The 25,040-nt window shown below is 36.8% G+C and overlaps 1 protein-coding gene across 1 annotated transcript in view; it reads right to left on the reverse strand.

The window, feature by feature from the left end:
- Positions 1–25,040, reverse strand: part of DCDC1 (doublecortin domain containing 1) — a gene marked incomplete at its 3' end in the record, with an annotated part of 485,061 nt that overhangs the window by 198,437 nt on the left and 261,584 nt on the right. The window contains 5 exon segments of the mRNA XM_081241118.1: positions 7,727–7,832; positions 10,263–10,388; positions 13,430–13,593; positions 16,741–16,761; positions 16,765–16,842. Coding sequence (XP_081097244.1) covers positions 7,727–7,832; positions 10,263–10,388; positions 13,430–13,593; positions 16,741–16,761; positions 16,765–16,842 — 495 coding nt within the window.

A 25,040-nucleotide genomic window follows, 5' to 3' on the forward strand; every position in this document is an offset into this window, starting at 1 on the left:
GTGATTCCACATAGACCAGACAGAGCCAGGTCCCCTAACTCAGCTTCATTTCACGTTATTAAAAAAGAAAAATCCTGCCAAGTCTGGGGTTCTAATACACTTAAAACTGACAATGGCCATTAAATTCTCTTCATGATGTCACTTTCTTTTTTCTTTTTAATTTAATCTGATAGCTTTGTTTTAGATCAAATGTTTAAGAAGGTGGAGGAGATAAAAATTGGAATTCAGAAAAGAAAAGTGCTCGGACAACCTGCAACATAATATGCCATGTGTGTCTCTGTGTGTGTGTGTGTGTGCACATGTGTGTGTACATGTGTGCATTCACGGGCATGTGTATAAAAGTGTTTATGTTGAGACAGGTCTCCAAATATATACCATAATGTATGTCATTAGAAAACCTTTTTAAGTCCTGTTGAGAATCAAAACAAGAAGCTTTCTTTTATTCTTTTGAGTACCTATATACATAGCTTCCTTTAAATGACCATTATGATTTTGCTTGTCTGAATAAACTGTGCAGATACAGATGATGCCAGTGATAAAAATGATGCATACATGTACTGTGCCAGTTAAAGCTTCTTGTTTAATTTTCTTTCTCCAAATCACCAATGAAAGTGGAGTAGACTTCAATATTCCTGTGCAATTTCAAAGTAATAAGGTCTTTTCCTACAGATCTACTGAGGAGCAAAATACAAGACAATGAAATTTTTCTTGAAAGAAGGAGCTCATAGACTACAACCTTCATTCTAAACAGATTGTTTACTACACAGAAATTTTATAAGGTTTTTCCTTTTGATAGTAATTTTAGGACCAAGTTAAATAATTTACTATACAAATTAATGTACAAGAAATGTTCTAAAATCTCTTTCGTCATGTCCCTGATATTCACTCTTATTGTTTCCATTCTCTAAATCTACAGCTGATCAATCCACGCACCTCTAAGACCAAGAACTGGAAAAGTTGGGAAAGCAGAAAATATTAGTGAGTACCTAATTATGCAACCAAACAAGGGAAAATATCTAGGATCTAGGTGTGCAGTCCTCAAACAGATTCCAACTATTGGTCTAAAAATAAGGAAGGGACTTGCAGTTTTATTCAAAGTTCTGTGTCCTATTCTAATGGCAATCAGTTCCAAATTTAAATTAAAATTTTTTATTTTCTCCAATACAAATTACCTGTAGGAAATATTATTTCTTGAGGACTTGCTCTCCAAAGAAATAGGACAGTAAAGAATTGTTTGCCTTTTCCTAGCCTCCTCTGTGACATACAGAATAATATATTCTGCTAGCATCCATGACTGGTTAATTTACAAGTAAACTTGTAACAAACATGTAACAAACATGCCATAATTCTAAAATCATAACTTGGTGTTTTTCTTACTGTTTCCATACTAAAAGTTGTCACTAATGTGCTGCTTATTTCTGATCATACTAAAAGGATAGGATCGAAATCAGTTTCCTTTTCATTTTGACAGAATATATGACCTGCCAGACACTGGAGTATATTTTTCTGCTATATTTTCCCATAACCAATCATTCCTCAAGCTATTCTTCTCATGAATCTTTTTTCTTTTATATTAACTACCATGAAGTTTGTCTCTCATCCACTTCAGGGAAACGTATAATTTTATTTCCCATAAACTAGAGCAATGTAAAAATGTTGCCAATTTAAGTAACAATAGAACGAAAGATGTATTCACCAAAATTCTCCACTTGTAGTAGATTCCAAATCTTTTTTTAGAAATGGATAAAAGAGCAACAGGTTGTAATTGTCAGGGTTATATCTGTCTTCCACATTACTAATAAGGATTATATGTTCCAAATTTTTCTCTGTAGGAAAGGTTTTACTTGTCAATACGAGATTTAAAAGAACAGTCAGGGGTTGGGCACTGATATCTCTATCTCAAGCCAATTTTAAAACGTATGTGTCAAGAATATCAGCTTTTGCTCCCTCCTCTCTAGTCCTGCTGTAATCCTCTTAGTGCCTTCTATACTGCCATGAGCATCAAGATTCTACAATAAAATGCCCTGTAGACATCCATCACCTCTGCCTGAATCTCTCTTTAAAAGTGTTCCTTTTCAGATTATTAAATTGCTATTTTCAATGTACTGATCACCTCTCTGTATATAATCGGAGGCATTTTTCTGAAAGGATTTCAAAGGTTTCATAGGTAAGGGAGGGCCACTTTTCTTTGAAAGATTCTCTTTACTATCCAGTTTATCAAATCTTTGCTTTCTTATACCACTATTCTGAGTAGACTGAAATTTTATTCAAAAAAGATTTCTCCTAAAAATACAATAGTGTATAAACTTTTAAGATGAGGTGTTTTCTCACTTTCACTGAATCATTAGAACGAATTAATAGTGATAAAATAACTGTGGATTGTTATTCTCTCATTTTTCAACATTAGAAAATATAGTTTTCTTTTGAAGTTCTACTTTGGCTTAAAATCAAAGAGAGAATCCTTTCTTGTTCTTTTCCTCTCACAACTCTCCACTATACATTTTTCCCCACAGGTTTTGACCAGCTTTCTATTGAATGAGTTAATTAACTAGTGAATTCAATTCCATTTAGCTAACTCTGAGTATCTGGATCCTGCAGCAGAGACAAGAATGATCAGAATGCCCTTTGCCCTCTAGGTATTTCTAATCTGCAGGGCAGGGGTGGGAGGATAAGATAAGCACTTCCTGAGATATTTTCCTAGCACAGGGTCAAATAAGATCTTGTCTCTGCTTGAATATTTCAAGTGGCTCCTTGTTTTCTACAGAACATCCAGTTGAATTAAGACCCTTTATGATACTGAGCTGCATGAGCTGCTTGTATATTTTGGAGATTAACCCTTTGTCCCTTGATTTGTTTGCAAATATTTTCTCCCATTCTGAGGGTTATCTGTTCGTCTTGTTTAAGGTTTCCTTTGCTGTGCAAAAGCTTTTAAGTTTCATAGGCCCCATTTGTTTATTTTTGTTTTTATTTCCATTTCTCTAGGAGGTGGGTCAAAAAGGATCTTGCTGTGATTTATGTCAGAGTGTTCTTCCTATGTTTTCCTCTAAGAATTTTATAGTGTCTGGCCTTACATTTAGATCTTTAATCCATTTTGAGTTTATTTTTGTGTATGGTGTTAGGAAGTGTTCTAATTTCATTCTTTTACATGTAGCTGTCCAGCTTTCCCAGCACCACTTATTGAAGCAGCTGTATTTTCTCCATTGTATATTCTTGCCTCCTTTATCAAAGATAAGGTGACCGTATGTGTGTGGTTTTATCTCTGGGCTTTCTATCCTGTTCCATTGATCTATATTTCTGTTTCTGTGCCAGTACCATACTGTCCTGATTACTGTAGCTTTGTAGTATAGTCTGAAGTCAGGGAGCCTGATTCCTCCAGCTCCGTTTTTCTTTCTCCAGATTGCTTTGGCTATTGAGAGTCTTTTGTGTTTCCATACAAATTGTGAACTTTTTTGTTCTAGTTCTGTGAAAAATGCCATTGGTAGTTTGATAGGTATTGCATTGAATCTGTAGTTTGCTTTGGGTAGTATAGTCATTTTCACAATGTTGATTCTTCCAATCCAAGAACATGGTATATCTCTCCAACTGTTTGTGTCATCTTTAATTTCTTTCCTCAGTGCCTTATAGTTTTCTGCATACAGGTCTTTTGTCTCCTTAGGTAGACTTATTCCTAGGTATTTTATTCTTTTTGCTGCAATGGTAAATGGGAGTGTTTCCTTAATTTCACTTTCAGATTTTTCATCATTAGTGTATAAGAATGCAAGAGATTTCTGGGCATTAATTTTGTATCCTGCTGCTTTACCAAATTCTTTGATCAGCTCTAGTAGTTTTCTGATAGCATCTTTAGGATTCTCTATGTATAGTATTATGGCATCTGCGAACAGTGACACTTTTACTTCTTCTTTTCCAATGTGGATTCCTTTTCTTTCTTTTCCTTCTCTAATTGCTGTTACTAAAACTTCCAAAACTATGTTGAATAACAGTGGTGAGAGTGGGCAACCTTGTCTTGTTCCTGATCTTAGAGGAAATGGTTTCAGTTTTTCACCATTTAGAACGATGTTGGCTGTGGGTTTGTCATATATGGCCTTCATTATGTTGAGGTAAGCTCCCTCTATGCCTACTTTCTGGAGGGTTTTTATCATAAATGGGTGTTGAATTTTGTCGAAAGCTTTTTCTGCATCTATTGAGATGATCGTATGGTTTTTATCTTCCAGTTTTTTATTATGGTGAATCACATTGATTGATTTGGGTATATTGAAGAATTCTTGCATTCCTGGGATAAACCCCACTTGATCATGGTGTATGATCATTTTAATGTGCTGTTGGATTCTGTTTGCTAGTATTTTGTTGAGAATTTTTGCATTTATGTTCCTCAGTGATATTGGCCTGTAGTTTTCTCAATATCAAAAAAAACCCAAACAACCCAATCCAATAATGGGCAGAAGACCTAAATAGACATTTCTCCAGAGAAGACATACAGATTGCCAAAAAACACATGAAAGGATGCTCAGCATCACTAATCATTAGAGAAATGCAAATCAAAACTACAATGAGGTATCACCTCACACCGGTCAGAATGGCCATCATCAAAAAATCTACAAACAATAAATGGTGGAGAGGGTGTGGAGAAAAGGGAACCCTCTTGCACTGTTGGTGAGAATGTAAATTGATACAGCCACTATGGAGAACAGTATGGGGGTTCCTTAAAAACTAAAAATAGAACTACCATATGACCCAGCAATCCCACTACTGGGCATATACCCTGAGAAAACCATAATTCAAAAAGAGTCATATACCACAATGTTCACTGCAGTTCTATTTACAATAGCCAGGACATGGAAGCAACCTAAGTTTCCATCGACAGATGAATGGATAACGAAGATGTGGCATTTATATACAATGGAATATTACTTGGCCATAAAAAGAAACGAAATTGAGTTATCTGTAGTGAGGTGGATGGACCTAGAGTCTGTCATACAGAGTGAAGTAAGTCAGAAAGAGAAAAACAAATACCGTATGCTAACACATATATATGGAATCTAAAAAAGAAAAAAGAAAAGGTTCTGAAGAACCTAGGGACAGGACAGGAATAAAGACGCAGACGTAGAGAATGGACTTGAGGACGTGGGGAGAAGGAAGGGTAAGCTGGGACAAAGTGAGAGAGTGGCATTGACATATATACACTACCAAATGTAAAATAGATAGCTAGTGGGAAGCAGCCACATAGCACAGGGAGATCAGCTCCGTGCTTTGTGACCTCCTAGAGGGGTGAGATAAGGAGGGTGCAAGGGAGATGCAAGAGGGAGGGGATATGGGGATATATGTATACGTATAGCTGAATCACTTTGTTATACAGCAGAAACTAACACAACATTGTAAGGCAATTATACTCCAACAAAGATGTTAAAGAAAAGTACACACACACACACACACACACACACACACATACAAAAGACCCTTTATGATATGATACTAACATTCTCAGTGAAATCTATCTTTCTCTCCATTCTACTCTAATGTGACCTAAAATATGCCCAAACTTGGAACACTGTTTGACTTCAGATCATGCAAAAAATGTTGCAAGAGGAACAGAACCAAATCCAAAGTCATTATAAATGGTACGGAATGGATGCAATGGGGGTATCAAAGACAGAAACATCATATCTGGTTTGGGCATGGGGTTGGGGTAAAGAAAGACTTCATGAAGCAGGCACAAATCAGGTAAGGCTAGAATGATGGGCATGATTTCAATAAACATTTATTGAATGCCTACTCTATGCCAGACACCATGCTAGGATATGGCACAAGGGTGACAGAGAAGGTGGGGGGTCGTGACAAAGAAAGAGAGGTTGAATTCCAGGCAGAGGGACCCACATGGGTATAATAACAGAAATCATGAAGTGCTCAGAAGACAACAAATGAACAATCTAGCTTGGCTAACACCCAAAGAACATATTAGAGAATAGTGAGCCTTGAAAGAGATTACAGCTAACTTTAAAAAATCATTCATCAACATGTACTGTGCACTTGCCCTACATTCAAGACTTTGTTCCAGCACTCGTGAATACAAAAGTGAGTAAGACATAAAATCTGTGTACAAAGAATTATCAATTTAGTAGAGAAGAAAGACACAAATGCAAATGCCGATACCAAAACACAAACTCTAAGAACAATTCTCAAAGGACAATAAGGAGTTCTGAGAACACAAAATAATTCGAGGCTAAATCTCTCTGGAGGATCTGAGAGGGCTTCGTGGAAGAAGAGGAAGTTGAAGAAAGCCTTAAAAAGCAAGGAATGGTTATGGCGGGGGTTGTATCCTAGCAAAGAACAACACATGCCATGGCACAAGTAAAGCAAAGTGTAAAGCATGTAGGGGACCCAATTTATTAGCTCCGTCTGTAGCGTAGGCTACAACAAAGATCAAGAAGCGGAGAGGACTGGAAAGACAAGTTGAGAGTGGGGGAAGATTGGAGAAGAATCATGGAGATCAATGAAGGCCAGATGAGGATATGGAACTTCAATAGGCAACAGCCAGGCATACAAGTTTTTGAGCAGGAAGATAATGTTACAGCAAAAAACTAAAAAGGAATGCCAACAGGATTGGAACTATGGCAAATAAAACTTAATGTCAGATGAATATAAAATATAAAAGGCATTATTCTTAGTGTACCATTCAACTTATATTTATTTTCTAAATATGCTCAAAAACAGGATTAGAAATCATTGTTTGTTTTATTCTATTTTTATAATAATTACACTATTTAGATTCATGTGCACCTTGAAACAACTAATATTTTCAGTGTAAATTTTGACATAAAAGACTGAATGGGCAACATGGAGAAATTTAAAAAGAGCAGGTTGGGACAATGTGTCTTTTGCATTGTCTCTTACAAAGAAAGGGCCCAAACTAGTTAACAGAAAGCCCTCCTTTCTTTGGGCATCTCTACCTCTGTGGGTGCCTTTTGGTTTTGGTTTCATGAATTCAAAAACTAAAACTTATGCAGCTGAGAAAAACAAAAGAATTATTCCTTTTTTTGGAGACAGGTTTAAAATGCTTTTCACAGCTCAGTGCAAGAAGAAAATTCCTTACTGGCAGGATAAGTTTCTAAATATAAATTAATAAAGAGACCTTCTAGATTGAGTTGTTATGAGTTGGGTTTTCTGAAGAACTCATGTTACTTAGAGACATTGGCCCACAGAGCAAATAGGTCAGATCCTAAAGTATAAAGATATAACAGCCATCTTAAAGAATCTCTTAAACAAATGCAACTTATTAATATAGTTGATATAAGGAAAATATGCTAAACGATAGTACTTAAATGACGTGATTCAGGTAGAATTTTTTCAAGTAGAAATACTATATATTGGTTCAGTTTTTTTTTTTTCCCCCTATTCTTTTTCAAATTCTTTTCCCATTTAGGTTATTACAGAATATTGAGCAGAGTTCCCTGTGCTATACAGTAGGTCCTTGTTGGTTATCTATTTTAAATATTGCAGTGTGTACATGTCAATCCCAAACTCCCAGTCTATCCCTAACCCTTCCCAATACTGGTCCAGTTTTAAAGTGCTTAATTAATTAACAGGAAGTAATGTATAATACTTGCCCCCAACGTTAGTAAAATAATTTACAGTGTTCAAAAACTTTTACAAATATCTACTCAGTCACCATGTATTGACTGAGTGTCCAATACATAAAATACCCTTATTCAGAACAACAAATAATTCTGACCTTGTTCTGTAGGAAATGGTTCTCCAAGTCCACCTTTTCAAATTGATCAGGTATCTGTTGACTGGTGCCATTGAAATTAATTGGAAATCCCTCACAAACTTCCCAACTAAGGAAATAAAATATTTAATTGTTCTTGTTAGAATAAAATGAGTTTAATTTTAGTACTCTTTAGCATAATAATTTATGCATCTTATACTCTTTTAGTGAGAGAAAAACCAGTGTATAGTCCATAGTATTTTTAAATGGAAGTTTGTAAAGTACCTTTGTATTTATCATTGGGAAAGGGAAGGCTTTAAATTTTTTCCTTACAATTATTTTTAATACTGGGGGAGGGGGATTCTATGCCTAATTGATTATTAATAGAACAAAGACACAAAAAATAATTTTTAATCTTACAGAATCACTCACGGTGGAGACCATCATCATTGTTAAAATTATAGTCTAAATACACTGGTCTATAAATAATAAAGGATGCTTTTATAACGGTTGTGTTAAGAACATTAGTTTGGTATTTTTAAGAGTCTTTTAAGAGGCAGCACATTCTAGAAGGTACATGGACAAACCACAGACTGGAAGGGTTGGTCCCATTCTTAGCTCAGCCAAATCACTTATTTTAAAAGTGAGCCAATTCTTATCCTAAAGAAAATCACCTAGATCAACAGTGATATGTTAAGATATACCATATAGCATGCTATTCAACAGAAAACAGTTCTGGGAATGGTGATAGTATTTTTTTTTCAGTAGTCTGAGAAATATAAATAAGAGTATGATGACTAAGATTTCCAATGATCCGCTCGAGAGTATACAAAGAAAATTCAAATGGAATCCAAAAATTAGGTAAATTATCTTCAAATTAGTTTGTGTTCAATAAGGGAAGTTTCACACTGTTATACTTAGGGAATTAGATCTAATTTAAATCCATTCATTAAAACAGTATTCATTGCAACTAAGGAAGTAAAATTAAGAAGCAGTACATAAATTAAAAATTAAACTCCTAACTAAAGACTGAAGCGAAAGGCAAGTTTAACAGCTTAGAGAAAGATTATTGCATGTGAAATAAATCTTCTCATAAGTGAAAATGCTTATTAAAAAGAGTGCTGAGTTATTTTCTATCTATAAAGAGAAAAAGACAAAATATTATAATCTTGTCTGGAAAGTGCAGGCAATCATTGGGGGATGGAGAAGACCAAAGAGTCCGTCTTTCTAGACGTATTTAGCAATAGGTTGACACTAGCTAGACTGAGTGACCTCGTCAGACTGCTTTTCATTCTCTGGATCTGCCCTCCATTTCAGCCTTTTTACCTGTATATTAAGGACCGTTGTAATTCATAAAATTACAAAATATTAAAGCTAGATGGGACCTTATAGATACATCACCTAATCCAACATGGTATTAGTATCATGCTGCAATGTCCAATATGGTAGCCACGAGCCACACATTCCAACTTAAATTAAAATTAATTTAATTAAACAAAATTTTAAATTCAATTCCTCAGTCACACTAGTCACATTTCAAGTGCTCAATGTCATAAAGTTTGTTTCCATCATCAGAGAAAGTTCTATTAGACAGTGCTGGATAGGGGTAATCCCTCAGTTCTTAAGAAAGACAATCTGGGTTCGAATCCTAGCTCTATCATATACAAGTTGTGTGACTGGGCAAATGACTTTGCCCTTCCATGGCAGAGTTTCTGCCTCCTTAAAATGGAGTAATAACAAGCTAATAAGCAATGATGGGATTAAAATAATTGTTTTGAGGATGAAATAGGTTCTTACCCAATTCATTTAGAGCTGTGCCTGGCCTATGGTCAACACTCAATAACTGCTGGGTTTTATTATTAACCCATAGGAAACTGACACCCACGTGCTCACAGACAATCATGAGCAGATATGGGGTTAGTGCCCAGATCTTATTTTTTTAAAAAAATATTTATTTATTTATTTTGGCTGCACAGAGTCTTAGCTGCAGTATCTTTAGAGGGATCTTTGGTTGCGGCACGCGGGATCTAGCTCCCTGACCAGGGATCGAACCCGGCCCCCATGCATTGGGAGCACAGAGTCTTAACCACTGGACCACCAGGGAAGTCCCAGTGTCCAGATCTTCTAACTCCTGCTCTTCTTCTCACTATGCCACCAAGCCTCCAGCGTATTGCTTTTGTTTTCAATTTATCATCATCAAATGAGATGCTTAAACATGAACACTCATATGAGAAAACATATTATTTAATATTTTAATTATTCCATTCAAAACTATTAATTTAGAAACATCCACTAAAAACAATTTTTACATTTCAAATAAAATCGTTACCTTTGCAAAGCAGAAAGTATACTATGCTCATTGCCCCATATGTTTCTTAAAACTCAAGGAAAATTAATAAGTCTTTTAAGCACTAGCTCATTATATCATGAAATAAGTCAATAAACTAAATAATTGCTTATTTAAGATGATTTAAAGAACATCTTTTAGTGTTTAAATCTCACTCTGGGAAAACTGAATTAGGTGATTCAGATTGTTTTAACCAAACACTTGTTAATTTACTTGTCACATCCCAGTAGCAGAACAGCATTAGGATCCAAGAAGGTTTTATATGCAACTGTAATGCCACCTCTGGCAAATGCAGTCACCTGGTCAAAGGTCAAACCCAAAACAGGGTCCAGTGGAGATCTGAAAAATGGAAAAAACATCAAATCTATCTGCAAAATTATACAAACACTGAAATTTGAGTACAGATAAACAATAAAACATACCATATCCATGTCTAATAAAATCCAGAAATAAGTGAATTTCCTATTATACAGCACTACTGTTGGTATCCTATACTTATACCTGACATGCACATTTTAGTTTATTTGTTTGATTTATAATATGTGAAGGGTAGTTGCAACACATGTAATTTTTAAAAATAATCTCAATAATAAAAGCAAAGTATTTAGTTGAGAAAAACAACTAACTGTCATTCCTATAATGTTCATTTTTCATGTATAACTACAATGCAATACACCCATGATGATCTTTGGAGCTTATAATCAAATTAATCCTTCATATTTGGCTACAAACAACTATTTTTTTGTGAACTCACTACTATGCTGATTTGATTTGTCATATTGCATACTGTTAGGTACATTGTTTTAAGTTAATTTAATTATATGAGAATTAAAATCAAATGGAAAACAGATCTTAAATAAAAAGAATGGCCACTATGTCAATTATGAGCCATTTTGTTTTTGAAATTGGTGACAAACACTTGCTCTTCAACTTTAGAAACATAGGACTCAATCACATCACCTGTGTAGTATTGCCAAAAATATTTAAACTGAATCTAATCATGAGAAAACACTCACACAAGTCTAGAATGTGGGACATTCTACAAGAAAAGTGCCTGAACTCTTCAAAAAGAAAACCAATGTCATGAAGAATAAAACAAAAGATGGTGGAATAGTCTACATTACAGAGAAATAAAGAAAATAACTAAATGCAACAGATGAAGCTTATTTGGATACTGGATTACAAAAAAAGCTCTAAAGCAGATTTTGGGTAGTATGAACATAGATTACATATTAGACAATATTATATTATTGTTGACTGTGTTAGATATTATACTGTGGTGATAGAGAGAACATCCTGTTCTTCAGTTATGTGACCTGTAGCATTTAGGAGTAAAACTTTATGATTGTGTGGAATGAATCCCAAACAGTTCAAAAGAGAGAGAAAGGAGACATAAGAGAGGTAAAACAAATATGGCAAAATCCTTAAATTGCTGAACCTAGGTGAAGGATATATAAATCTTCATTGTATCAAGTCTTCTGTAGATTGGATATTTTTCCAAAATAAAAATTGGGAGAAAAACAATTAAAGGACTCAAAATAGAAGCAGGTATTGGCAAAATCATCTTTTGCAAACAAGTAACCTTACCCCCCATATCAACATATATTAGACACATTAGAATTACTCCCTGAAAATGAATATCATTTACTTAGTATGTATTGCACATTTTCTCAATTTTCTCAATATATTTTAACTAGATGGAAATAACTTTTTTGACATTAATTTAGAAGTTTCAATAGTAGCAAAATGCTATAATGGTTCCCTAATGCCTCATATTGGATTCAAAACCAGAAAAAAATAATACATTATGCTATTAAAATAGCTATGATATACAAATATACACACTTATAAATTCTGCCAACTACAATCCTCAGTTGATTTTAGAATATTCCAGATACTTAGTAATTTTTGTTACTTCACAAATATGATCCAATTAACCAAGAGCAAGTGTTTGATCATATTAAAATACTGTATTGTAGCAAACATCATTAAAAACATTATAATTAGTCAATCATTGCTTTCACTTTAACAATGATATTTAAGAAGAAATTATTAGACACATTTTAGTAAAGCCTTTCCTTGTAATTGGAGGAGCTTGCTAAATTATACAAGAATTCTTGCCGCTTTAAAATGCATCGCTATTTTTATCATTGTAAAAATAATTCTCACAATGTAATTAAATTATATTTTGAAATCTGCCTATAGAAGAAGCACCATTCCTTACAGATATTTTTTAGTTTTATAAATTACACAGCATAAGATACTAGTAAGCATTTTAATTTTACTCTAATGGGACAGATGAAAGATTTTGTAATATGCTACCCACAACAAATCCTGCCAATGTCTTCCAAAACCTTCGTGGATTTCTGAGTAGATTTGTTTTCTTTGAAATTTTGACTATTAGAATATACAGTAAATCTAATCAGCTCCTATTTCTGTCTATGCTATTTTGTTAAAATTAGTGTATGATCAATTATATTCTACAAGCAATATTTCCCCTATTCTGTTCTACAGATAAAGAGCTGAAAACGAAACAAAACAAAAAGATTAAAAGTAGACAGAAAAGTGTGTTTAAGTTTCCTGATAAGCAGCTTCAGAGTTCATCTGGATGTGTCCTGTCAAAATATGCATAAATTTCCAAGATATTCCACACAACAGCCAGGCTCATCAGTGCCTGCAGACTGAAGCCTTTTTCTTTTCTTGGGAACACAGATAATTTTATGCAGGAATTTACCAATCTACAAAAATTTACACAATGCTCAGTAATAACCAGTAATTATTGTGGGATAATGTAAGGTGTTTTTGAGGAATATAACTTTGATAGGATAGGGTTTACAAGCTTTACCAATTTATCTTTGGCTGTCCTGTCATTGGAGCTTAAAAGGTTAAGACTTTATTTGTGAAAACATAGAGAGATAGTGGGGAATCATGTTGTCTACAGCTTCATAAATCTTGCTTAAGATCCTTTTCAATTACCATCCATTTCTCCTTTAAAAAGGGACAAAAAAATAGAGGAGTGGAAGCAGGTCAGGGCAGTGTGTGACAATGACAGTGTGATGGGCTTGGGCCCCCGTGGCGTTTCCATCTGCTATCATTAAGGTGACTACTCAGACATGAACAAATCCCACTTGCTGTGCTGACAGGCAGACTTCAAGAACTATGACAAGGCATTAAGACAGAAAGTCAGGGGGGTGGGGGACAGAGAGAGAGAGAGATGTCATATCCCACAAACAATACTGCCTCACAAAAAAAAAAATGCCCCTGGAATTTTATTGGAATTCAAAATAATTTTTTTTTATAAAGGGTGCTACTTAGCTTCTCAACTCTCCTTTTAAATTAGCGTGTCCCAGAAAGATTGAGAATAAACACCTTGCTCCTACCTGTATGCTTTACCATAAGAGACCCAAATTTTTTGCTCATTCTTCAGCGAAAATGGATTCTTAATTTCTTGACTGTGCTCATCGAAAAGACGAATTAAAGAAAAATTGAGGCCTGGTGGGTTGATGGAAGAACCTTGAAGTCTTCGATGAATCTTGAAAAGTAACTGGTTGTGGGGCGGGGTGCGGAAATGAAGAAGAAAAAGAAATAACGTAAAATGTGAACACCTGTGATAAACTGTCTCTACTCTGTAACAGATGAAGTCCAAACAAATGATAATTAAATTCATACAGAATGTTAAAAGAAGTGTGAAATGACGGCAATGTTTACCTCGGTGTAAAGTAACAAAATGAGCATGGGCTTTTAACCAGCAGGGGGTGCCACAGGCTCGTGATTGAGCTCTGACCCCTTGGCACGGGGACGGAAAGCAGATGTGACAGTCTTACAGAAAGAGCATTTAGCTTCTACACACGGTACCGGTCCTCTTTGATAAGGGTTATGCTTTTCTTGCCTGAGCTACACATTCTGTTGGGTCCTTCCAGAGTATGTTCAAGTTTTACAATCAGCAATCTCCCATCACCGAGACTAACCTCAGGTAACCAACGGTGGAACAATCCACCACTGACAGGACTGCAAAAATAAACATGACTTTCCGGCTTACGCCAATTCACTTAGAAGAACTCTTCCTGGATGTATTAATTAAGAGCTCCGCAGAAGCTTGCGAGTGGCTTCAATAATGGATGTTTTCAAGTTTTAAATAAGATGTAATCGAAGGGTGAAATGCTATTATTTAATATGTTAAATAATAGCATTGTCTGTGTTTGCTTCTATCTTATACTTAGAATCTCTAAATTATCAAGATATTTCTAACTGAAGGCATATTTCAAATGAAAGTAAATCCGGCTGAACTGTGTTGCACATGGACTTTTAAAAGATATTTTTCATCATTATCTGTCACCTTTGTTTGAGTGTTTAGGCCTCTGCTCTTTCCCACTCTGTGCCCCAACTATCCATCACTCTGTTTTCCCCCCAGCCTTCTGTCACAGGCTTCCTTTTCTTCTCTGCCTTGTCAGTTCTTGTGTCTCTCAATTTCTTGTTACTCTGTAATCTCGGCAGGGATGCGGATATACTTGTAGCCTTTTCTTGCCTAGCTGCTGTTCAGGGTGCCTTTTTTGCTCCTTCTATTAATTACCATTGAAGGTATATTGAGACGTGCTAAATGCCGAGGCCCAAAGAAAAGGAAAGGCGCAAGCCTGTCATATATCTCCAGTTTCCTCACCTATTGGCTATAAACTCTTTACCGAGTAAAATATTTTCTATGACCAGCAACTATATCTACAGAAGGCCTAAGGCTTAGGCTTTGCCCTAATTAGGGATAAATAATCTTATCTCCAACTTCATCAGCTTTATGTTGTTTTAATCAGCTCTGCACTGACCAGATATTTTAGCCTTGAGAATCAGAAGGGCTGAAAATGATGATACATCTTTCCTTCCATTAAAGTTAATACTTTTCATCCAGCATAGCCAAGTCCTTTGAGTTAAAAATAATGATTACTATTCTCTTTAGGAATATAATAGGCAAAGTGTTAGAATAGTAAAAATCTGTTTTGTTTTTTCACTGGAACCACAAAAAGTTTTGAAATCCATGGACTGTATTTATAAAGCCCTACATTTATTTCTGTGTGGTCTCAGCCCTTGAGCTTATTTTTTGTGGCTTTGCTATTATTTCAGAAAACAAGTAATGTTGATCATTTTTTAAATCACGGTGATTTTGCTTTATAGGCATCTCCTTTTTTGTAAAGGGGAAAGATATAAAAAATTTAAGGCCTGATCCAGGAGAGAAATAAGTACACAAAGAACAGGAGTGTGTGGTAGAGAAGGGATGTGAACAACTGACCACTTAACCAAATTCACTTTCACAGGAGTTGCATTGCAATCTCTATTTTCTCAACTTGGCAACACACTGCATTTTAGGTGTTCAAAGATGAGCATTCGACAGCCTACAGGAGGTAAGGCCTCAGTGTCTTTCATCTCTAGGTCATTGGTGAGGGCTGGGCTACAGTGACCAAAAATAGTGATAATCTTCACCCATTTATCTTTAAAGTTGTTATCACCAGGCCTTTATAGGATAAGAATTTGTTTAGGGACCTGAGAAGAGTGTGAAACATCTTAGGCTAGTGATTGAGACAAGTGTGCACTAAGGGAACAGTCGTCCTTGGGTGTCACAAGGGCTCTCCCAAAGAGCTTTATAATGCCCCGAGTTAAAGGTTTTCCCCCGGATTTTCTTGCATATAGATGCAAACCACAGATCAATTTCAGTGTGCCATTAGCCAACAAAAGCTTTCTACAGAATAATATCTTCCTGTGTAATCTAACATAAATTCCATCTTCAATTTTTTATATGAACCAAAAAGGACAATATTCTATTGTGAAAAAGAGGAATTTACAGGTAGAGAATTCTAGGAAGGCTTTTGTATCATGGTGATTTGTATAGTCAGGGATGTGATGGTAAAAGAAAACCAGCCAAGGCTCTTTATCATTCTCTGTCTCATCAATCAAGGTAGCACTTCCCATCTCTTCTGAGCTCAGCTAATGATCGGATGATCAGCTTTTGTGACTGACTGTGAAGTCCAGGTAATGGACACCACCAGGGAGAGGTAAGTCTGAGGGTACTGAACTGAAGGGGGAAAAAATGGAGCAAGTTTCTGAACAAAGGTCAAGCAACAGAGCCCAAAACACTGGTGTGCGCTCAGGCGAATAACCCCAATTTGTAAACAACAGGGTATTCAGTGTCCTTTCATGCAAGACAAAGACCCAAAATAAAGACCCTGAACATGTTGGTTCTGCTTGAGAGACATCCCAATTGTCTGGAAAATAGGAAAAGGTAAGAATGCCTAAGATAAACCATCTGGACTTGCTCACAATGAGCACAGGAGAAGACCAAGGCTGTGTGTTACTCGCTCAGGGTCTAGGGCTTGGAAATACCCTGGACGCAGAACACACCCTCCACTGGATATCATGTCACTTCTTTTCAATGTGTAAACAAGAGGGCAGTTCCAGAGTCCAGTGTAGACAGATTTTCAAATAAAAGCATAAGGAAGATTAAGATGCTATTAAGTGAGAGGTCAGGAGCTAATACTATACTAAAGCTGAGAACCTCGGGAATCCAGAAGTCAAGCTTGAAACTATAAATCTTTACAGATCAGCAAATGATTAATCTTTTCTCAACAGCTTTAAAAATGTAATTGTCTAAATTAACTACAAGTAACTTGGAAGGTGCTCATAGTCATAAATGAAGAGCCAGTAAACTCACCCTTTCCATCATATAGCCAGTTTAAATTGGGCTATTAGGCCCCAGATCTTTTTCACTGATACAAACAGAGATCTCTCCAGTGTCTTTACCATTTTCAAATATCTGAAAAATAAGCACATTCAAAATTAAAAATAGGGCTTCCCTGGTGGCGCAGTGGTTGAGAGTCCGCCTGCCAATGCAGGGAACACGGGTTCGTTCCCCGGTCCGGGAAGATCCCACAATCCGCGGAGCGGCTGGGCCCATGAGCCATGGCCGCTGAGCCTGCGCGTCCGGAGCCTGTGCTCCGCAACGGGAGAGGCCACAACAGTGAGAGGCCCGCGTACCGCAAAAAAAAAAAAAAAAAAAAAAAATTAAAAATAAATACACGCATACATATACATACATATAAATACATATATAAACACAAGCAGTCCTGATTTTGCACAGTACAGTGCGGACTGAAACCCACGCATATGGTTAACTGTGTAAAGCAAAGACGGCTGGTATGAGCACATGCAAGTAATTGGCAATGAAAAGCAACAGGACTAGAAGAGTATAAAGGAAGTCCCTTGATTCTCCTTTTGGTTTCAGTGTCCTTAACCTGTCATTCCCTACAATTTTAAAATAGAAGGAAACACAGACATTAAAGGAGGAATCACCGACTACACCGAATGCTTACATGGGGCAAGCATCAGGGAAAGGTCAGCTAGCAACCAATTAACTAGCTCATTTCATTCTTTTTTAAGAACATAAAACCACCAATTATGTAAGGAATGTTTAATTTATATTTAAAATATATCAGTGTTCAGCTCATCTTTTGACTCACTGAAAGGAAATTTAACCTGACAAATTTATTGCATAAAGGTACAATGAAAGCCATCCATTTTAAGTGCATATAAGCAACAAGTTGCTGAGAACAGAGATAAAATTCAGAACATTGCATTATGCAATGCTCATCTGGCAAAAGAAAATGCTAGCTAACGCTCTGGTCAAAGGTATCCAAATAAACCAGTGCCAAAGGAAGCCTCCACTAGAATGAACACCATCCTCTGACCATGCTGAGGGCCCACATGGGGTGTGTCATTCACCAGGCAAGAAAGAATGCAGGCCGATAGAGGCTTGATGAGTAATGTAAATCTTTGCTTTTTACTGTATTTTTTTTTCTCAAAAGTTCTTTTCTTCCCTTTCTGATAGACCCATCACATGAGAGTAGCCATTTTATTTATTTCTAGTGCTATCTCCAGAGAAGATAATTTGGGAGAATATTTTATTTAAATATAAGAAAGAAAACCATCTGTTTTACTTTTGAGACAGTTTGAGAGTTATGTAATTAGTCCTAACCTGGTTTAGGAAATAATGTGCTTCAACAGCACTTTCTGAGGATTTAGGTAAAAAAAAAAAAAAAAAGGTTTAAAAAAAGAGTAACAATGTTTAAGAATAGTGGGGTTTTCTCCACTCTGTGTTTTTCATCGTGCTGACAGCCTAGTGGTGATGGTACAGCTGTCAGCCTTAGGGCATTGCTGCTCCACACTCTACAGTAGCTTTTGCTAAAGGGGATTTTTTAAACCACTTTTCTGAGAAAAGATACAATTCTGAGCAAGAAATCTCTCTACTTTAGCCAGGAACTTTGTAAATCCAACTGTTGCCTACAAACCTATGGGAAATAATGTGGGAGGAGAAGCTTACTGTCCCAACTATCTCTTCAGGGCCCTCTTAAACAACAGAGCCATTTAGCAATTAAGTTCACAATTCTAGGCAGCACGCATTCTGCAAGGTTAGTGTTGACAAAGGCTCAGTTTGGAGAACTTATTGATGTTCCTTTGTCAAGACTTGTTAGATGTGGAACTGGAGTGCAGCAAATTATGTTCTAGAAAATAGCTGTGTAAGTGCTGTCAAACTGAGAAAGCAAATAAGACCTGGACAACACCTAAGACCTTCATTAGCTTACTACTTTCTTCACTACTGTTAATAAGCCTTCCCTTCTATGTCCAGAAAAGAGTGTTCTCAAGAAAAAAAAAAAAAGGCTCTGGCCTCTAAAAGTCCTATGAGGGCATAAGGAAAAAAGAGGTGCTTTACTGTTTAAGTAAAAGTTTAGGTGTTTAAGTGAAAGAAATCTGCCCTCCACTAGTCACTCATATAATGTTTTTTTTTTTTTCTGTATTTCTACAAAAGTAAAAATTCCCCAAGCTGAAATTCTATGACATTCTGCTTTTCTTAAGGCTCAGCTCCTATTTTTAAGGTCTATACCACTATGACCATTTTTTTTAATCTAAGTATTCTATTTTTTTCTTCCTTTGCATGAGAAGTATTTTTATTTCTATTGTCCAATGTCTAAACAAAGATAGCTCTCTAAACAGAGTTTATATAGGAAAATATAAAATAGTCTACCTTTATTTTCCTGCTGCCTAATCCTTGGCTTAAGAAAAACCAACTGCTTCCTAGTGGCTATCTGCATGCCGTCACCTCCTTATAGTTCTAAAACTAAATTCTCACCCTTGAAGTAGGGTGATACAAAAAGCCAGCTAAAGGCTAGTCTTGAGTCCCTAGCTGAGGAGTAATGAAATAGAATCTTAAAAAAAGGGGGGGGGGCGGGATCCAGATCCTTTCAAAAAACATTGTAGCTAATGACTATTGAAAAAAATACCTATACATAAGAATTTACTTCTATGCCCTTTGTTACACAAAGTACAGAGTTTCTAGGAGGAGTTTCCCATGAACTGCAGTCTTTTTACTTTCCTTCATGTCAACAATGACTTTTCTTCAGCAGAATTAAATTAGGTTAACACCAATGTTTCACTGTAATGTTGTTAATCAATTCTTCATTCAACAAATATTTATTGAGTGCCTACTATGTGCCATCCACTGCTCAAGTGCTTAAGATACACCAGTGAACTAAGATTCCTGACAGAACAAGTAAGTAAATCATATAGCAAGGTCAGGATACATCCAGGTCTGTGAGGTCTGAAGTTTATACAACTTGGTGGGCCTTCTTTAACAAAAAAAAAATGCAAAAGTACAAATGGAAAACTAGATACAAAATATATACTTAAAATGAGAAATTACAACAATTTACACATATTAAAAAGCTCACACATAGCAAAAAACATGACAAAATCCAGAAAAAGTCACAAAATATTTTCATTAATTTACTATCCAATGCACATTTTTTGGCTGAATTGTCTTCAATCACCTCTTCATTTGGTAATCTTGTAACATTTTCTATAAGGAGACTAGGAATATAATTCCATCTTCCCTCTTGCATGGTTAATCAAAAAATTTCTATTATTGATTAGAAAAATTTCTCTCAACTACACAACTTGGTTGGTCATTTCATAAAAATTTTTAGGACTGATGTCAACTTTGGGAAAAGCTTGATAGTTTAAAATATGAGCTGTAAAATGTGGAAGGATTTTCTACAGGTTACTTGACTTTGTTAATTTCACACACTGTTCTTCCTCCACCACCCATATACTTTTGGTGACAGGCACTCTGGTCCACAGTCAAAAAGCAATACACTCTATGGCCAGCAGGTAGTAGCCATCTTCCTAGAAGCTCTTCCCATACCAGGGTGGCTTAGCCCTAACTGAACTACGATACAGGGAAATGACTGCAAACCAGTAATTACATCCCACTATGCTCAAACTAAATGTATCCTCAACTCAACTTCCCCTTAGCCAGACCTCAAAAATGCCTGCAACCACTTCAGCTCCAGCTGGTGCAAGGGAAAACTTGACAGAGAGGAAGTTGGAGTGCAAACAGACAATGCTCTCAGTCAATTGTAGTTAAAATATATTATATTTGCAAATTTTACAGAAACATGTGGCCATGTGAACACATTGCTAGGGCCTCTCCCAGGGTTTTGGAAGGGGCCTAAGCAGGAAAGGGGCCTTGAAGCTTAGGTACATTGGTATCATGGTAAATGCACCTTGGAGGAAGTTAGAAAGTGGTAAGTGCCATGTAAAGAGGAAAAAATATAGCAGGGAAGGGATATAGGGCCTAGGATCAACGAGTGGGATGGTTGGTGGTCGCCATATGAAGCAGGTGATCAGAAAAGGCTTTCAAGAGAGGAAAGATTTGAGTAAAGACTTGGAGGTGAGCGAGTTAGCCAAGCAGATAGCTGGCAGAAGAGCACTGGAGGCAGAGGGAGAGGCTAGAGCAAAGAAACTAAGGCAGGAATGTGCCCAGTATGTTCCAGGAACTACAAGCAGGCTGGTGTGATGGGAGCAGAGCGAGAGAGAAGAAGGGTAAGTAACGTGAAGTCAGAGGGTTAAGGGCTGGGCAGCAAAATGGGGGATCCTTGGAGGGATTGGAACAGAGCAGTAACAGGATCTGACTTAAAAGGAGCATCGGGGCTGCTGGGTGGAGAGTAGACTCCAGGGAGCAAAAGTTATCCGAAGGGTGAATGACTGCGGCTCAGAACAGAGTATTAACAATGGACTTGGTTATAAATGGTCAGTTTCTGTTGTTCATTCCAGAGTAATTTGTTCATTAGTGGGGTTGGGAAATAAAATCTGTAGCTAGGCTAATATTTCTGGACCATGATGTCTGCATCTATGGATGTAAATAAATCAACCTAAGTATAACTTCATATGTAGTTTTTGTGAAGGCACAAAAATGTTTACAAACTATCAAAAGAACTGTATTTACTGTGAAGATTTTATAGAGGCAGTGACAAAAACATAAACCACGTGGGGGGAAGATGACTTGAATAGGATGTGGTTCTTTGACCAGTTTGCCTGGCATCATTTATGACACCTATTTAAGGACTTGTATAAGGCCTAGTGCAGTGCCATTATCGGCCTTTAATGCTATAAGTCTGGTTAAGAGCTAGCTGTCGGGGACCAGCAGGTTCCCAAACTCTCCATAACGGCCGGACAGACCACCCAGGAAGTTCTTCTGTGCGTGAGTGGAAGGCCAAACACCTAAGCTTCAAAATGCCTCAGGAGGCAATGCTGTCAAGAGGCAATAATAGGAAAATGACACCGCAGTGTGTTACCAAAAGTTGGGAGGCTGTACAGTAACAGGATTTACTACAAGAGGTCTGGTGAAGGAAAGGAATATAAAATAGCCCCACAAAACTATTTGGCGTACTTCAGGTGAAATTAAAAATGTTGGGAAAAGGTTAACTTACATGTTGTCTTGGATTAGGGTCCCCAGGAAACAGACTCTGAGACCAAAATTTACCTGTGGGAAGTTTCCTGCGGGACGTTCTCAGGTACAACACAGGTGAGGGGAGTGAGGAAACAGGAGTGGGCAGAGGGAGAAGGTAAACTGTGATGTAGTTGCAACAGAGGCCTCTGGTGGGAGCTCTAGACCTGGGATGGCCCCTCAGAGTTGTCCAGAATTGAGGCCAGGGAGTATGGCTTTGAACTGCCCACCAATCAAATATTGGATGCAGATTGCCCTCAGGATGGGGGCCTAATCTTTGGAGAAGCAGCCACTTCACACCAAGGGCAATTGTCCGAGAAGAATGTAGGTGTGGCAGCTGGAGGTCGGGGGTGGTTATCTCAGTCCTGAAGAGGGAATCCAGGTAGTGTGGCATGGCATCCACTACACACATGCACAGTGATTCACAGCGTAGAGTGTGCACACCTTTAAATCACTCAATACTCAAAGCAACTGGATTTTATAGGTGAGTCTGAGAGGTTAAGTGACTTGCCTAGTGCAAATCTACTCATAAGGGGCAGTGAGATCTTTAGAAATCAAGTCCTCTGATTTTTTTCCAGCTTTACTGAGATATAATTATCATATAACATGTAAGTTTGTGCACAACGTGTTGATTTGATACACTTACATATTTCTAAATGATTACAAGGGTTAGCTAACACCTCCATCACATCACATAATTATACCATTTCTTTTTGTGGTAAGAACATTTAAGATCTACCCTCTTTAAAACTTTCAAGTAAATAATATATATTAGTAACTAAATCACAGTCTTCAGCATTGTATCCCCAGAACTTATTCATCCTCTGACTGAAAGTTCATACCCTTGGACCAATATCTCCCCATTCCCACCTCCAGCCCCACCTCAACCCCTAGTACCCACCATCCTAGTCTCTGTTTCACAAGGTCAGCTTTCTTAGACTCCACATATAACTGATATCATACAGTATTTGTCCTTCTCTGTCTGACTTATTTCACTTAGCATAATGCCCTATGACGTTTTAAAATACAAACATCAAAATTTACTCTTATATCTAAGATTAGAGATCTAACAACATGAAACTTAATATGAAAATTTTTAAAGGTATAGAAAAGTAATTTATAGAACTTTTTTACCTAAGTCAAAGAACATGAAAATTAAAATGGAATATTTTTCCTATGTGAGAAGCTAATTAGCCATGAAAAAAAATCTATCCAATCAGAATTCAAAGTAACTTTTAGAGATAGAAAATTAACTCTAAGTGAATTAACATTGTATGCACATTAAATCAAATAAATGTGCTATTACTTTTTTTATTGTTACAGACTTGTGAGATAGTTTATAGAATGTCCATATTTTCTATATCTTCTCAAATGTATAATATACTATAAATCAAACTGTAAACATGTCTAATTTTAATATTCAGATAAGAAGATAATCACAAAGCAAATATTAAAATTATGAGATTCAGGCAATGAAAAGTTAATAATGAATTAGTATGTTTATACTGCATATAGGAAAATGTGTTTTAATGCCTAACAGAGATATCTTTAAACTGTACTTAACAGGTAAGGAGACAGTACGTTTGTCCCAAGAAATGAAAATGCATTTATGTGAAGACAAGTTATTTCACTGTTAAACTTCACCAGTCTAAGTGGGACCTGAATCAAAAATCAAATAACATTGTTTTAAAGCCCAGAAAAGGTATATTTAAGAAAATATTTTAAAAGAGACAATTTAGATATCCTCTGTAAGTTGCAGCATAGCCCACCATTTAGAAGATATAAAGTGGGTGACTGCCAGTGGTGTAGGATTTTAGGAGTGGGCTAAAAGACTCTGACCCCAAAATACCACTCCCATCAACTTGCCAATACTAGTTGAAATTCCAGTTGGAGGGATACTCTTCTGTCACAATTGAAATACCACAGCTCTATGAGAGAAAATAATATTCGACCTTATTGGTTATTGATCTTTGAGGCTAGGATTTTCAATCTTGGCTTTCTGGAATTCCTCAGAGGGCCTGGGGTAGGGCTGGTGGATAGGGGAGTGAGAGTGGGGAGCTGTGGTCCAAAGTGGGAGATCAAACCTGATGAGTGAGTCTGTGGGGAAAGCCACCAACCTGGCTTCAAAAGGGGTACATCCTACTTTCATTCACTTTACATAGGGCATTCCAAGAAAAACTTTGATCCAAGAAAAAAAAAAGTGTTGATACTGTCTTACCTTGAAAGAAAGTATGGTATGCCTTTTTCCTGAAGTAAGGATGGTACCTGACAGCCTGAACTGGTGGCTGGAGTTGGGTATGGAGGAAAGGCCACGGGGGGCCAAGGATGGAGAGGTCTGCAAGATGCCCTCATCAGCTTCACAGTTACCCTGGGAGTGGGCCTGTGTTCTTTTCCTTTAAGCATTTAAAGTCACATTTCACTGCTTTGTCATAATTTTTTAAAGGGCTTCTCCCTAACCCCATTTTTGACAAAGTAAAATTTCTAAAACAAGGTGCATGATGCTGCAAAAAATCATCTCTTTGTATCCAATTACAATTCTCGCTAAATTCATTACATGAAAATGTTTAAAATTATATAGAAGATAGTGGCAACGTAAATGTGTTTGCCTGATGTTCTAAGCCAAGTAATTTCTTTTTCTTTTTTTAATTTTTAATTAATTTTTTTTTTTTTTTTTGGCTGTGTTGGGTCTTCGTTGCTGCACGCGGGCTCTTCTCTAGTTGTGGCGAGCGGGGGCTACTCTTCGTTGTGGTGCGCAGGCTTCTCATTGCGGTGGCTTCTCTTGTTGCAGAGCATGGGCTCTAGGCACGTGGGCTTCAGTAGGTGTGGCACGCAGGCTCAGTATTTGTGGCTCGCGGGCCCTATGAGCGCATTCTCAGTAGTTGTGGCACACAGGCTTAGTTGCTCTGCAGCATGTGGGATCTCCCTGGACCAGGCCTCGAACTCACGTCCCCTGCATTGGTAGGAGGATTCTTAACCACTGCGTCACCAGGGAATTCCCCAAGTAATTTCAATAAGCCCTTTATAAATGAGAATATTTAAAGGAGAAGTGGAACCAAAGATTTTTCACTTTGTCTAAATTAATTTTGTGCCTAAAATTATATTTAATTGGGATTAAAATATCAATATCAGGGCTTCCCTGGTGGCACAGTGGTTGAGAGTCCGCCTGCCGGTGC

The sequence above is a fragment of the Mesoplodon bidens genome (assembly GCF_964165515.1).
Source record: "Mesoplodon bidens genome assembly, chromosome: 7".
In the NCBI taxonomy this organism is placed as follows: domain Eukaryota; kingdom Metazoa; phylum Chordata; class Mammalia; order Artiodactyla; family Ziphiidae; genus Mesoplodon; species Mesoplodon bidens.